The 16,335-nt window shown below is 31.3% G+C and overlaps 2 protein-coding genes and 1 pseudogene across 2 annotated transcripts; 1 reads left to right on the top strand and 2 right to left on the bottom strand.

The window, feature by feature from the left end:
- The first annotated feature begins 508 nt into the window (after positions 1–508).
- LOC107430205 (1-aminocyclopropane-1-carboxylate synthase) lies at positions 509–3,478 on the top strand. Its single transcript, XM_048464529.2, has 4 exons — positions 509–914; positions 1,041–1,172; positions 1,315–1,475; positions 2,083–3,478. Exons 1-4 carry the CDS (start codon positions 750–752, stop codon positions 3,059–3,061), a joined length of 1,437 nt encoding a protein of 478 aa, XP_048320486.1. The 5' UTR covers positions 509–749; the 3' UTR covers positions 3,062–3,478.
- On the bottom strand, positions 3,159–4,972 carry LOC107430206 (1-aminocyclopropane-1-carboxylate synthase-like; annotated as a pseudogene).
- Positions 4,973–11,696: 6,724 nt separating this feature from the next.
- LOC107430194 (heavy metal-associated isoprenylated plant protein 39) lies at positions 11,697–13,229 on the bottom strand. The gene is made up of 3 exons (XM_016041000.4): positions 12,957–13,229; positions 12,530–12,605; positions 11,697–12,269 (listed from the first exon to the last, which is right to left on the bottom strand). The coding sequence occupies exons 1-3, from the start codon at positions 12,960–12,962 to the stop codon at positions 11,944–11,946; spliced, it is 408 nt and encodes a 135-aa protein (XP_015896486.1). The 5' UTR covers positions 12,963–13,229; the 3' UTR covers positions 11,697–11,943.
- Positions 13,230–16,335: the final 3,106 nt, after the last annotated feature.

Below are 16,335 nucleotides of genomic sequence, written 5' to 3'. Positions count from 1 at the left end.
TTAAAATATTTAGGTATTTTTCAAACAAAATATTTTCATAAATGATGTGGCAGATTCTGGTTGGTTGATATCCATATACTCATCAGCTGTGCATATACTGACAAACTGTAGCTTGGCACGTATCTGACACGGAATAACGCGTATGCCGGTAGCCAACTACGCATGGTACAGGTGCAACAGCACTAATTGCTGACGTGTAGTAGATACAGCTCAATGGTAGTGATCTAGCGAGGGCAATAATCCAACATAAAGACCCCACGATAGGTAACTGTAGACTTCCCTTCAGAAAGTATGATGTCTTATGGCTCTTTTGACTCTCTGCTACCATAATTAAGAAGTGACGTTGCAGGTGCTTCACAATAGAGAACAATATTTTGTTTTCTTTTAAACCTCCACCAACAAGATCCTTTTCCAAGTTTTCGACCAGTTGCTGCTTCATGGAACTTTCACTAATAGTATATTTTCATTTAATTAAATTTATTAGTATTACTATTTAGCCCGGTCATCCGAGACTTATTGACTGCTTTTTGTATCAACACCTATATATATACCACCACCCGCGTTTGCATTTCTCATCAACCTCTTTTAACATTAAATTCTTTCTTGTGCTTGTTTCTCACAACTTGCATAGAAGTGTACCCAAAAGACTTTTAGACTACCTCAAAAGACTTAAAGACTTTCTTCCAACTTCTTTGGTATTTTTTTAGATTTGTCTCTGCATTGTTAAAGTATTTGAAAGCATAAACCAAATGGCAATTACTTCAAGAAATCAATTGTTGTCTAAGATGGCAACTGGAAATGGGCATGGTGAAGATTCTCCTTATTTTGAAGGATGGAAAGCCTATGATAGTGATCCTTTTCATCTTATCGACAACCCTGATGGGGTTATCCAGATGGGTCTGGCTGAAAATCAGGTAAGAACCAAAGTTATAGTGCCTAGAAGAAGAAGAAGAAGATAAAGAAAATATTACTCTCCCCGTTTTCCTTCTCTTTACTATTGTTTTTGTCATTGATTAGTTCCACTGTTTTTTATTATGCAGCTTTGTTTTGATTTGGTTCAAGAATGGATTTTGAATAACCCCAAAGCCTCCATTTGTACGGCTGAAGGAGTTGATGATTTCAGGGATATAGCTGTCTTTCAAGATTATCATGGATTGCCACAGTTTAGAAATGTAAGGACCATTAAATTTTACCTTCTTTTTAGCTGTTCATGTTCTAATCACTTTTTATATTTCCCTGAGGAAAAAAAAAAAAAAAAAAATGGGTTTCTCCATTTTATTTCATGAACTCTTATATGATTGTTACCTACATCAGGCTGTTGCAAAATTTATGGGGAAAGTGAGAGGAAATCGTGTTGCATTCGATCCGGACCGCGTTGTTATGAGTGGAGGAGCAACTGGAGCTCATGAAATGATTGCTTTCTGTTTGGCTGATCCTGGTGATGCATTTCTGGTGCCAGTTCCTTATTATCCAGGGTACGTTCATCTCTATCTTTGTGTAATTAAAACTATACAATATTAATTTCAGCACTTTCCTCATATAAAAATATTGAAAAGATTAACGGAAGACAGGGTTAGAAAAATTTTAGTCAACCTCACTGCAGCTTAGGTGCTTTCCCTTTGATTCAAAAAGTCAACATCACAAGCCAGTTTGTGTTATTGGTGGGGGCATTGAAATAAAGAATTTAGGGACCCCTTGCAGACAAATATTGGAAAAGGATTTGTGGAAAAAAAAAAAAAAATGTGGCCCATCTTTCTAAATGCATCTATGATACAAATTTAGACCATTTAGATCAGCATTATATACCTTTTCTGAACTAAGCCAATAAGCATTTGTCCAAATGCTAATAGCCAGATGCACACAGCCTTTTCTCCAAGTGTTGTCACAAATTAAGTGGATGAGTGACTTTCCATCTGAGAATCAAAGGTGGAAATTTTATTCCACTTTTGAACATTCTCTCAAGGAGAATTGAAGGAGTTAAAAGAACACGCTAGAAAAATAAAACTTGTAAAATTTTCCTTTTTCAGACTAAAGTATATGGTCATACAACTAACAACAACAATTTTTTTGTTACCATTGCAGTTTTGATCGAGATTTGAGATGGAGAACCGGGACACAATTGATTCCGGTTGCATCTGGGAGCAAGAACGGTTTCAAAGTGACCAGAAAAGACTTGGAAGATGCCTATGAGAAGGCCCAAAAGGACAACATCAGAGTAAAGGGTTTGCTTATTACCAACCCATCAAACCCACTAGGCACCATCCTTGACAGAGAGACTCTAAAAAGTGTAGTAAGCTTCATCAATGAGAAAAACATACACCTTGTCTGCGATGAAATATATGCTGCTACTGTCTTCGGGCAAGAATTCATAAGCATCTCTGAGATAATCGAGGATGACATTGAATGTAACCGTGATCTTATCCATATTGTCTACAGTCTGTCCAAAGACATGGGGTTCCCTGGCTTCAGGGTTGGCATTGTGTATTCATACAATGATGCGGTAGTGAGCTGTGCACGCAAGATGTCTAGCTTCGGATTAGTGTCCTCACAGACTCAACATCTAATTGCATCAATGCTATCAGATGACGAGTTTGTGGAGAGATTTATCAGGGAGAGTGCTAAGAGATTACAAAAAAGGCATGAGGACTTCACATGGGGACTTTCTCAGGTAGGCATTAATTGTTTGAAGAGCAATGGTGGCCTCTTTCTCTGGATGGATTTGCATAGGCTGCTCAAGGAGCAGACAACCGAAGAAGAGATGGTTTTGTGGCGAGTAATAATCAATAACGTCAAGCTCAATGTTTCACCTGGTTCTTCTTTCCATTGCCCTGAAGCAGGATGGTTTAGGGTCTGCATTGCCAACATGGACAAGGAGACCATGGAAGTTGCTTTAGCAAGAATTCATAACTTCGTAAACCAAAATAAGGAGGTTGTGGCGCCAAGAAAGAAGAGGGTCCTTGGCAACCTCAATCTCTGTTCGTCATCGAAAAGGATGGATGAGTTCTTGATGTCACCTCATTCCCCCCTTCCTCAATCACCCCTGGTTAGAGCCAGGACTTAAGAAGGTGGAATTGGGTTAACTTTAACCATTTACAATGAAACTAAAGAAACCTCAATGGTTTTCTTTAATTTCTGAACTTGATGCTAGGCTATTTTCCTTTTTTTTTTTTTTTTAAATATATTTATTTTTCCCTGTAAGTAGAAGAGAGGTGGATATACATTAATTCTTTAGGATGAAAGTAGTCGACCAATGTCGCAGTGACCATCTAATGGCTGCTCTTTTTGCACCCTGTGGTATTACATTGGCTCCATTAACGTATAATCCTACTTTCGCTTGCCTGCATGCATTATTAGTTTTTTTCCTTTCTCACAGCCCAAAATTGTAAGTGAGAAAGGTTTATCTGTTGTAACATTTCTTAGCTCGTAATGGAGTTTGAAAAGAATTCATTTCTCAAATAAATGACTGTGCAGTTTTGAATACCAATCTAAAACATTAAAAAGTTCACATGATCATGTGGCTTAGCATATTCTCTTCCAAAAATGATATATATATATATATATATAGTTTGTAATGTAAGACGACGAAACCATTTCTGTTCTTAGTTATATCACAATATACTTTCGTTTGAAGAAGGAAAATTCTACAAGTTTTATTTTTCTAGCTTGTGATTTTTAACTCCTTTGTTTGTCTTAATAGTTTCTTTAAGAACATGTTCAAAAATGGAAAAAAAAAAAAAAAAATTCCACCTATGATCTCAGTTTGAAAGCCGCTAATCCACTTAAACTTGGATAACAGTTGGAGAAAAGGCTTTGTGCATCTGGCTATTAGCATTTGTACAAATGCTTCTTGGCTTAAGTTCAGAAAAGGAATAAATCCTAACCCAAATTTTTTCCACAAAGCACCTAAGCTGGGAAGGCACCTAAGCTGTAGTGAGGTTGACTACATTTTCCCAACCATCTCTTCCATTAATCTTTTCAATATTCATTAATGAATATAGATGAAAGTGCTGAAATTGATTTGAAATTGTTTAATTCTAATTAGGTCTAATCAATAAATAAATAAAACAAGATAGTCAGAAGCATAAGCATACCCCGGATAATAAGGAACAGGAACCAGAAATGCATCACAAGGATCAGCCAAACAGAAAGCAATCATTTCATGAGCTCCAGTTGCTCCTCCACTCATAGCAACGAGGTCGAGATCGAATCCAACATGATTTCCTCTTACTTTCCCATAAATTTTGCAACAGCCCATGGTATGGATGTAACGATCATATAAGAGTTGATGAATTGAATGAACAAAACCATTTTTACTCAGGGATTAAGTAGAACATGAACAACTAAAAATAAGGTAAATATTTTAAGTTCCTTACATTTCTAAACTCTGGCAATCCACGATAGTCTTGAAAGATAGCTATTATTCCTGAAATCATCAACTCCTTCAGCCGTACAAATGGAGGCTTTGGGCTATTCAAAATCCATTCGTGAACCAAATCAGAACAAAGCTGCATATGGAAGAACACGGAAATAATCAATGACAAAACAAAAAGGAAAAAGAATGGAAGAGGGAAAGTAGTGCTTCTTCTTCTTGGCATTAAAATTTGATTCTTACCTGATTTTCTGCCAAACCCATCTGGATAACCCCATTAGAGTTGTTTATAGAATGAAAAGGGACCATTAACATAGGCTTTCCATACATCAAAATGTGGAGAATTTTCACCATGCCCATTCCCAGTTGCTATCTTAGACAAAAATTGCTGTTGATTTCTTGAAGTAATTCCCATTGGTTTATGCACTTTTCAGATCCTTCACAATGCAGAGACAGATCTAAAATACCTAAGATGGAAAAGAAATTAAGAAGATGGCAAAATCTAGTCTTTGGGGTAGACTACAATGAAAGTTGGGAACAAAGCACAAGGAAGTTTGATTTTAAGGTTGAGAGGTGCAACTTCTATTTATGAAGTCGTGTGCATCTTCTATTTATACAGTTGTGTATACCAAAAAACAGTCATAAGTCTCAAGATGACCTGGCTAATACCCAAGTTTCAAATTTTTTATATTTAAAATAATAATACAAACAAATAAATTTAAATTACTTGTAATGGAAGTTAGCATCAATTGGTCGGTCGAAAATTTAGAAGACGGTTTGAAAATTTGGAAGAGGTTTTTGGTCGTGGGTTTGAAAGAAAACAAATTGTACTGTACTGTGAAGCCCTTGCATCGTGACTTCTCGTATAAGCAAGCAACAAAAAGCCACGGTTAGCAAATCATGGGTCCCATATGAGCCGTATGTTACACGTCACCACTACAATGTTGTTGCACACCCATACTACGCATAGTTGGCAACTGACATACAAGTTACAAATCTACGTGGCAGGCTATGGTTGGACAGTATATAGAAATCTACCAACTAGAATTTGCCACATCATTCCTGAAATGTTGATTTAAGTCCTATCCAGCGGTGGTCTTAAATTAATTAATTAATTAATAGACAGTTGTTTTTTGGACCAACTTAAAGATTTCTAATTTGAACTTTTTGCATGACAATATGCATCTTTCTTTTTTTTTTTTTGGCTTGGCGCGTTAGAAATCTACTTGGCAGGCTATGGTGATCAATATATATATTTATATATATACATATCGAAATCTACCAATTTGTGAAATATAGATTTATGTCCTATTTAGCAATGGTCCTAAATTTAATTAATTAATTAATTAATAAACAGTTGTTTTTGCATCAGCTTTTGAACTGTTTGCTTGACATTATGCAACTTTGTTTTTTTTTCCTTGACACTCCGCAACTTTCTTAATTTGTTGTTGAACCCATAATATGCATGGTCGGCAACTGACATACATGTTAGAAATCTAGGTGGCAGTCTATGGTTGGTCAATATGTAAAAATCTACCTACTTGAATCTGCCACATCCCTCGTAAAATATTGATTTAAGTCCTATTTAGCAGTGGTCTTAAATTAACAGACGGTTGTTTTTGAACCAACTTAAAGAGTTCTAATTTGAATTTTTGGTTGACACTATGCAACTTTTTTTTTGCTTGACACTTACCAACTTTCTTCCCTAATTTCGAACCTTTTTTAATTTTCTTTTTCGTTTTTACATAAATTGTTTATAGGTACAACTACAAGTAATCTAAAGTGAATCATTCTCAATCTTCATATTGGTTAATGCGCTTTTATATCCTTCACAATGCAAAGACAAATCTAAAATACAATGATGGAAAGAAATCAGGAGATGGGAAAATATAGTCTCCGAGGTAGACTGCTGCGAAAGTTGTGAACAAGCACAGAGAAAGTTAGGACTTTGAGGTTAAGAAGTGCAAAACTTCTATTTAGACAAGTGTTTTTTTTTGGCTGAACTTCTATTTAGACAAGTTGTGTGTACAAGAAGCAGTCACAAGTCTCAGATGACCCGGCAATACCCAAGTTTTACAATGTTTTTTAAACAATATTAATAATAAAAAATGACTTAAATCTACCAGTCATGAAAGTTCCATGAAGGATCAATTGGTTGTTTGAAAATTTGGCAAGGTTTTTGGCTGTGGGTTTAAAAGAAAATTAATTTTTTTTAACCTTTTGGAATGGTAGCAATTGACTATTTCATACAAATTTTCTTGTTACCCTATTTTCAACGTTGACTTTTTGTTTTTTAAAATTTTTTACAATAATTCTACATATTCACATGAATATGTTACTATTTAAATTTACGATTTTGAATGATTTACCAACTTAATCAATTTTACTCGAATGATTGTCAACAGTAATTCTATTAAGTTTAAGAAAAATATTTCGTGTCAAACACCGGCAGAATATGTTTTTTTTTCTTTTTTTCTTTTTTTTGGTGATCAGTAAGTATATCACTTGTGGAATATTTATTTATGTCGTAAAGTAGTGGTCTTGAATTAATTGATTAATTTATGTATGAGCTGTATGTACACGTCAACACGGCAGTGTTATTGCACTCGTATTACGCATCACTGGTATTCCATTAAATTAAGAGAAATATTCCGTGTTAAATACGTGGCCGGCTATGGTTGATCACTCCATAGAAATCAACCAACCATTGTCTGCCACATCACTCATGAAATATCGATTTTTTTTTTACTGGAAATATTGATTTTTTTTGCTAAAAAGTGGAAATATTGATTTATGTTCTATAGTAGTGGTCTTAAATTAATAGGCAGTTATTTTTGCACCTTTATCGTAATAATAAAATAACAGAGTTCTTTTATTAAAAAAAAAAGTTTTTTTTGGGGATAAAATTTAAATAATTCCAATTAGAACTTTTGCTCGGACATTAAAAAAAAGAAGAAAAAGAAAGAAAAAAAAGTAGTCCCGGAGTACCAATATTCCAAGAAACAAAGTGTGATTTGGCATTCCAAGAAAAAAAAAAACGCGTGGCTCCCATGTACGATGGGACCGTGGGCTCTCCACATACTGGGCCTTGGTCTTTTTTTTTTCTTTTTTTTTGGGGGGAAAAATACTGATATTCATTGCGAGAAAACGCACAAAAAGCCCTCCACTACGGAGGAAGCAGCACGGTATTTTCGGAGTATCGAAAATTTACTCTGCTTATACAGTTTGCTATTTATTTATTTATTTAGTTATTATTATTATTTTAGTTTTTTAACGTTAATTGTTCATAGGTACAACAGCCTACAACTACAAGTAATTTAAAGTGAATCATTCTCAATCTTTATTATGATTCGACCTCGGATGTGCACTTATTAAACAACCACAAAACCATATCAAATAAAACTTTATGAATGGAAAAAAAAAAAAAAAGTTTCTTATTATAAAGGTTTTACAATGTTTAATGTTATAATATATAATATTATCAAATAGTATATAATAAAAGTTTTGTTTTGGGAAAATTCATACATTCATGACAAGGATTTACATATTTAGTAATTATTGATTTTATTATATAGTTGACGTTTTAGCGGAGACTTTCTCATGATTAACTTATAACAGTATTAGTAGGAATGGCCCAATACTACGATAGTTTTTTTTTTTTTTTCTTTTTTGAGAGAAAATAGTACAATAGTTGAAAGTATACTTTCAGAGCCTGATCAGTTTGGCTCTTTTTTCCCTTTGATTTAAAATATATTATCATAAAAGAATTAAACAATAATTTATAACACTTTAAAAGGCTTAGACCTGAAAATGATCAATAAGCCAATTGTCAAGTGCAATTAACCAAATTTACCCAGCAAGTGCAAGTGCAGCGAATGTGATAATATTTGTTTGTTTATTTATTTATTCTTTTTCATTCATTTAAAAAATAAATTTATTTATATTTAAATTATATAAATACATTAATCATAAATATTTAATTACTTGTATCACTATTATAAACTTATAAACTTATCCTATGATATGAAGAGTAGGTTGAGTTGATTCTGATTGATTAGATAGAGGTAGCTTTAACAGGAATTCCAGATTTCGTAGGCCAAAATAAGGAGCTTGTGGTGCCTACGAAGAAGAGATGCTGACAAGAAGACAGCCTCAGTCTTCATTTGTCAGTGAAAATATTAGATGATCTGTTGGTGTCACATCATTCCCCTATTCCTCAATCACCCCTGGCTCGAGCCCAGAATTAAAGAAGGTCGAATTGGGTAACTCACTAATCATTTAAAATGAAACTAAAGAAACCTTGATGATTTTCTTTAATTTTTGAATTTGATGCCAGTTATGGGTATTAAAATATGAATGTAATCTGAACCTTGCTTCTAATCTAAGAGCTAGAATTAAAAGTATATTTTTAGATCTTGACTGTAGAATCCCTATATATATGTATATATATATATTTATTTTTCTCTGTAAGTAGAAGAGAAAGTTGGATATACATTAATTCTTTAAGATGAAAGTATGCAACCAATGTTGCAGTGACCATCTAATGGATGCTATTTTTGCATCCTGTGGTATTTACATTGGCTCCATTAGTGTATAATCCTTCTTTCGCTTGCCGGCTACATTATTATTATTATTATTATTATTATTTTATTTTTTTTCCTTTCTCACAGACCAAAATTGTAAGTGAAAAAGGTTTTATCTCTGTTTGTAACATTTTCCTAGCTCATAATGTAGTTTGAAAACAATTCATTTCATTGTTGTTTTTAACTTGTTACTTTACAAAAGAATGTAATGGAGGTTTGAATACCTATCTAAAATGTTAATAAGTTCAAATGATCATATGGCTTGGTATTCTGTTCCATAAGTGATATACAGTTGGTCAGTTTCATGTCAATGATGAGGATATAATTTTAATCAAACTATGAAATTCATGATTTCCCCTTTAAATGAAGATAATGCTAATCTTTGCTGGAAGCTATAGTTGAATGATTCATCTAGATGCTTGTCCCTGATTTCTAATTTTACTAATATTTCATAGCAAACAGTATAGCAATTCGACTTCTGTTAGTTGTAATAGATACATGCAGCACCTCTATTAAAATGGTAATATATATTTTCAGCACCTTTATTGAAATGGTTTCTCAATCAATTGCTTAAGAAAATTGCTATTTGTCATATTCAACACTAATAATTATCGTTTATGTTTTTCTATAACGTGTAAGCCTAATAATACAAATTCAAACTGATATAACAAAAATCTTAAGGTAATCAAGATTTTAATAGAATAATTATTTATCTTCAAACATATCTTTAATATTGCCAATTACCATACAAGTTTTCTTCTCAAAAAAAAAAAAAAAAAAAAAAAAAACATTAGCATATAAGTTATCACATCACTGTTAAAATAATAATGAATGACAATGCTCATTGCTTTAAAAAGTACAAATTTCCAAATTCTCTTCTTAGTATTAATATAATCTCCCTAGGAGATGAGTAATAAGTTTCCCATGTGGCACCTCTTTTGCCCAACAAGAAATTATAGAAAAAGATATTTGTCTTTTAACCTTTCACCAAGCACACATCTTGGTTTCCATTAACTAAAAACATCTTTAGTTGTTGAAAATATTAATATCATTCTATACTAACATTGCAGTGGTTTTTATTTATTTTTATTTTTATTTTCTGATGTGGTTGTGTAAAGTTAAGAGTATCATAATAAGGATGTTTGAAAAGTATAATCAGATATTGTCAGCAATTCGATTAATCGCATAGCAAGTTTGCTGATCAATAAGTCACTCTGGTGTTTCTCTTGTCACATCGTTTTTGAGATCAAGCAATTAATAAACTAGTCATTGTCTTCTTTGTTTTTTTTAATTAATAAACTAGTCATTGTCTTTGTTGTGCAAGAAAAATGGTAACAAAATATTAATTATGCCGGAGGTGGAATTGGTTTTAACTTAAACAAAAGATTAGTTAGCAAATGCCATAGAAATATGACATCAAGGTAGATTTAAAAACTATTTTTTCAGGTCCAATGAGGAAGCCTAATTAGGATATATATGAATAAAATCATGATCAAAGACACACGAAACATGCATTTGATGACACCATGAGACAAAAGCATGCATGACTATAAGCTTCATCATGCTATATAATTAAATACAAGCTGTGGGGTCCAAAACTTATCAAATAATTGTTTTGGGGTTATTTTTAGCTGTCTGTGAAAGTATATAATATAAAGGCCCAATTAAAGCTTTGGTATTTGCTGATTGTCGCAATCCAATTTTTATAAAAGTTTCATGACAAGCTTAGCAGTTAGCACTAGCTGGCACTATGGCTTCCTCATTTTCTTTTGTGCTATATCTGGTTTTGTGAATTTAAAATTATATTAAATAATTTTAATTTAATATTAGATTTTGAAGACACCATCATCTCCATGAGTGTTCCCTTCCAATCTTCAAAGCTTCCAGTCTTCAAAAGTTCCAATCTTCAAAGGCCACATTAACAAATCTCCAATTAAAAAAAAAATATATATATATATATATATAATAATTATAATAATTAAGAATAGATTTGTGGCAAAACAAAAACGCTGAAAAAAAAAATGATGGTAAATTATTACTACTTTCTAGCAGATTTGAGAGATTTGTTTAAGGCTAAATTTCAGAAAACGTGAATGATTGATTCTTAAATTTTAAAAAGATGATTGATAAACATTTGCAAGAAATTCTTTCTTTTTTGTTTTTATTTCTATTTTTTTTGTTGGGCCATAACAAGATTGGTTGCGCATGAGAACTTGGGCGTTTTCAAGAAGTCAAAAATATTGTTGGCTACCACTTGCTTTTTCGCAATAGGCTCTTGGGTTGATATAATCAAGAAGTGGGTTTGTCAATCTAAAAGATTTTCTGCTTATTATTTATTTCTATTAAAAAAACATAAAATTGGAATTAAAATTAGAAAGTAGTACGCCTAATAATATTCTCAAATTCAACCTCCAATTTTATAAGAAACAGTTTTACAGACTTGGTCACTACTCATAAAAGACAAGTTAGCAGCCACAAGAAGCCAAAACCTCCAATAATAAATTTAATAATGCTGAAATATCGTTTTCTAATTACTAATAATATATTATCATCCCCATGTAATGTCCATATTTTAATATGTACTAGAAGCATGAGATAGGCCTCTAGTTCAATACGTCAGCATTGAAAGGTATGTGGATCAAAGTTCTCCAATCAATCTTCAAAGCAAAAGAAAGAAAATGCAAAAATCCCAAAATGTATAGGAAAATTGTAACTTGGTATCAAATTTCATGAAACTTCCAAAGTGGAATGAAAAATACCAATACTTTAATTAAAAAAGTCTCTATAGTTTATATACCACATTCTTTATGGTGCAAGTACTATATTATTTACATAGGAACCAAACCCATTATCCATTTTCCATTTTCCTTGTCTTATAGAAACCAAACCCATTTTCCATTTTCCTTGTCTTATCATTTGGACCAAACGATAGCTAAAAAAGTTTTTAACATTTTTTCTCAACCGGGTCATTTCCAAAATTTCATGAAAATTTTAACATATAACACAAGCATTAGGATTTTCCTCAGCACTTTGAACATAGTAGTAGGAGGTCATGTAGGGATTATAAGCTTTATAGGCTTTGACAAGTTCAGCAATTTGATCTTTTTCGTCTTTCTTTCCTCCATCTTTTTTTCCCTCGTCTTTCTTTCCTTCGTCTTTCTTTCCATCTTCTTTCTTCTTCTCTTCTTTTGCCGGCCCAACTGATACTATCTCTGTGTACCAGAATTTTCTTAATTTGCTTACCACATTAACTGGGTCTACATCTCCAATCACTGTCAGTTTCTTTTCCTTCATGTCCATGGAGATGGAATCGATGCCTGAAAATTCATAAAAACAGAGAGAAAAAACAGATGATATTAGAATTCACATGAAAGAAGTGAAATCTCTTGGACAAATAATAACTTATTTGACAGTTGAGTAGTATAAATTGATTTGAAAGAGTTCTAGTTCAATTGGGTTTTACAATTCCTTGTGATTGAAACAGAGAAAAAAATTATGAATATTTTTTTTTTCCCCCTAGTTTCGTCAAAAAACATATAGGCTATAAACAAGGAATGAAACAGAGTTTGTTTCCTACCTGAAAGGCTAGAAACAGTTTTCAAAGCCTTTTGCTTTCCTTTGTCATCGTGCAAGTCCAATTTCACTATCACTTTCTGCAACAAAAGAGAAAAAAAACAAAAACAAAAACCCAAAAATTAATCTCCTGCAAGAATCATAGTTTCAAATTTCAGCTGTCCAAAATCAATGCATCAGATTAGTCCTGAAAGATATAAAGGCCTTTTTTTTTTTTTTTCGTAAAGAAAAAAAAATCCAACAAAGCTTAAAAAAATAAAAATACAGAGCATCCAGATAAATAAATTTACAGCACATAGTGTATGAGGGAAGAAAAAAAATGATAGAAACCGACTAATGAAGATTAAAAAAATGAAAGAAGTAAGAGAAACTTCATTCACTAATGAGATATTAAGCTAACAAAGACTGGTTTTTGGTTTCGGAAACTTCACCTTCATTTTCTCGAGGTCCGAAGCTCTGACAGAGACTTGAATATAAATAGAATATATATATATATATATATATAATAAAACTGAGTAAAGATTTGCTCGGAAATGAGAGAGAAAGCGAGAGAGAAAGAGAGAGAAGGTTTTGTTGATAATGAAGAAGAAGGATCGGAGAAAGAGGCAAGAAAAAATAGAGGTGATATTATCTTGTGGAACAAGGCGTTGTGGAAGACGGAGAGTTTGATATATAATGCTATTTCAAGTCAAGCTAATGAGAGAGAGAGAGAGAGAGAGAGAGAGAGAGAGAGAGAGAACCAATCAAAGCGTGGACGTCGAAAGCAAAGACCAATTCCCAGTCTTGCTTTAAAAGTCCGCGTTTAGGAATTGTAATAGTTTTTTAAACCTTAAGCAACTTTGTTATGTTGTACCTTTGAGAAAAAGAGAAGGACCTTTTGGAATTTGGTCAAATAATAGGGGCAAAATTTAGTCATGAGGTACAACATCATCAAGCTAAAGTCCTTTTGGAAGTATGAACGGTAGGAGAAAGACCCTTTCATGGTTATTATGATTTGGAATTTTCAATTCAGAAATCAACGTCACTTTCTTCTTCTTTGTTTTTGTATATATAAATTTATTATTTTTTGCTGATTTACTTTTCTGCCCACAGGTTTTAAAGTGAGTTGAATCGTAAGATGGAATTGAGTCCCTTCTTTTTGGAGATTTATTAGAAAAAAGAAAATACAATTTATAAAAAGTCTTTAAAAGTATTTTTAATCAGTTGGTTAGAAAATACAACTGTCATCTTCTATTGAAATTGAAAAATATATTATTATTTAAAAATAATAATATTTGGAGTTCTAAATGCTTCTATTACAATTGCTTTTATCTTTTTTTTTTTTTTTTTTTTTGGTTGGAAAATTTTATCTCTTTTTTTTTTTTTATCATAATTTTATCTCTTATAAGCTTATGCGAAAATGACATATAATACATACTTTTCTTTTAAATAAAAGCTATGCTTACATGGTTGGATCACAATATCTGTGATTGATATTTTGTTAAGGACTTTTAAGCAAAAGGATGAGTACTGATAAGCGTCTTTTTGCTTTTTAATTTTTTTAAAATAAATAAAAATAAAAAAATATTTTCTACTACAAAGCATATATATGGATATGTAATTATTTTCTAATAAAGCGAAAAAGGAAAAATGAAAAAATCCAACCTTTCATCGATTAATTAAAAATTATTAAGAACATCTTAAATAGTTTTTTTCCGTTGAAATCTATAAGGCATGGAGTTTAGAAAATATTAATACTTATATGGCATAATATGTATTCAATCGTAGTGTCTATCTAAAATTTAACTCTAAGATTCTGTTCACCATAAAATAGAATAATATGTATAATTTTTTTTTAAAAAAAATATACCTAGTTAAAATTAAAAAAGAAAATAAATGAAAAGAGAAATAATAAATAGAAAACGAACTTGAAGCTGTAAGCCCAACAAGGGAAAGAAATTAAACTATATCAAGGCATATTCATAAAAGTAAAGACAAAATAGTTGTTTGTCTCTATGTTTTTAAGGTATGGATTTTGTCTCTATTTGCTATTAGTATGTGATTTGTAATTTTGTATCTCAATTCTTTCTTTATTACACAATTTCAATACCGGTCTTTTGAAAAATTAATTTGAAATAATCATTAAGTTATGATTTAAATCACCCATGACAGTCTGATAAATTTTAATGGAATAGCGGAGAGAATTTAAAGTGATGATGTTTAAATCCCTTTAGAATAATTGGGATTTTGTTTAACAGAGATAAATTTTTTTTGAAAAAGCTATGTAAGAGAAGACATTTGAGTAAGCAAAAGTAGAAAAAAGCAAAGACAAAATGGTTGTAAAAAGCAAAGACAAAATGGTTGTTTGACTCTATGTTTTTAAGGTATGGATTTTCTGTATATTTACCATTAGTATGTGATTTGTAATCTCCTATCTCAGTTTTTTTCCTTATTACACAATTCCAATATCTGTCTCTTAAAAAATTAATCTGAAATAACCATTAAGTTATGATTTAAATCATCTGTAATATTGCCATAAATCTTGATGGTATAGTCGAGAGAATTTAAAATGGTGATGTTAAAATCCCTTAGAATAATTGAGATTTTGTTTAGCAGGGATAAAAATTTTTTTTTTGAAAAAGCTACGTAAGAGAAGACATTTGAGCAAGCAAGAGTAGAAAAAAGAAAAGACAAAATAGTTGTTTGTCTCTATGTTTTTAAGGTAGGGATTTTGTAGCTATTTATTATTAATATGTGATTTGTAATTTTATATTCAATTTTTTCCTTATTACACAATTCCAAAACTGGTTTCTTAAAAAATAAATATGAAATAATCATTAAGTCATGATTTAAATTACTCTTGACATTGCAGTAACTCTTAATGAGATAGCGAAGAGAATTTAAAATGGTGATGTTATAATCCCTTTAGAATAATTGGGATTTTTTTTTAACAGAGATAATTTTTTTTTTTTTTTTTTTTTGAAAAAGCTATGTAAGAGAATACATTTGAGCAAGCAGAAGTAGAAAAAAGCAAAGATAAAATAGTTGTTTGTCTCTATGTTTTTAAGGTATGGATTTTGTCTCTATTTGCTATTAGTATGTGATTTGTAATCTTGTATCTCAATTCTTTCTTTACTACACAATTCCAATATCGATATTTTGAAAAATTAATCTAAAATAACCATTAAGTCATGATTTAAATCATATGTGATATTGCAATAAATCTTAATTAGATAGCGAAGAGAATTTAAAGTAATGATGTTAAAATTCCTATGGAATAATTGAGATTTTGTTTAACATAGATTAAAAAAAAAAAAAAAAATTTGAAAAGCTATGTATGAGATAACATTTGAGCAAGCAAAAGTAGAAAATTTGACTGTTAGAGAAAAAATTGCACATGAAAAGTTTTTTTCTTATAATAAAAATTAATAAAAAGAAATAAAATACTAAATCAAACTATCTCAAAACTAAAAACAAAAAAAAAAAAACAAAAAAAATCATTGGAGAGGATTTTAAAAAGAGTTTATTTATCTAGTAAGATTAAAATTTATTAAATAAATAAATAAATTAGATAAAATCATTAAAAATGCTTTGAAAGTGAGGGGAAAGCCTTCGGGGTGTGACGTGGGCAAAACGTAAAAGGGGTCCCACCTTTTAATTGTGAGGGATAAAAATGCCTCCAAATGTGAGCCCAACGCCTAACATCCAAATGTGAGCCCAACGCCTAACATCCAAATGTGAGCCCAACGCCTAACATTTATGACCTCAGGGCCGGTTTCTATATAATATAACAAATTTTGTACTTACCCAAAAATAAATAAACATTATAAC

Source organism: Ziziphus jujuba, chromosome 6 (assembly GCF_031755915.1).
Source record: "Ziziphus jujuba cultivar Dongzao chromosome 6, ASM3175591v1".
Lineage (NCBI taxonomy): Eukaryota > Viridiplantae > Streptophyta > Magnoliopsida > Rosales > Rhamnaceae > Ziziphus > Ziziphus jujuba.
This window is presented reverse-complemented; position numbering and strand designations above follow the sequence as displayed.

Coding starts and splice junctions, on each gene's coding strand:
- LOC107430194 (XM_016041000.4), bottom strand. Junction 12,270..12,529: donor AACTGTTTCTAGCCTTTCAG/GTAGGAAACAAA, acceptor ATGAATTTTCAG/GCATCGATTCCATCTCCATG.
- LOC107430205 (XM_048464529.2), top strand. CDS start 750: ATGGCAATTACTTCAAGAAATCAATTGTTGTCTAAGATGGCAACTGGA. Junction 915..1,040: donor TGGGTCTGGCTGAAAATCAG/GTAAGAACCAAA, acceptor TTTATTATGCAG/CTTTGTTTTGATTTGGTTCA. Junction 1,173..1,314: donor GATTGCCACAGTTTAGAAAT/GTAAGGACCATT, acceptor TACCTACATCAG/GCTGTTGCAAAATTTATGGG.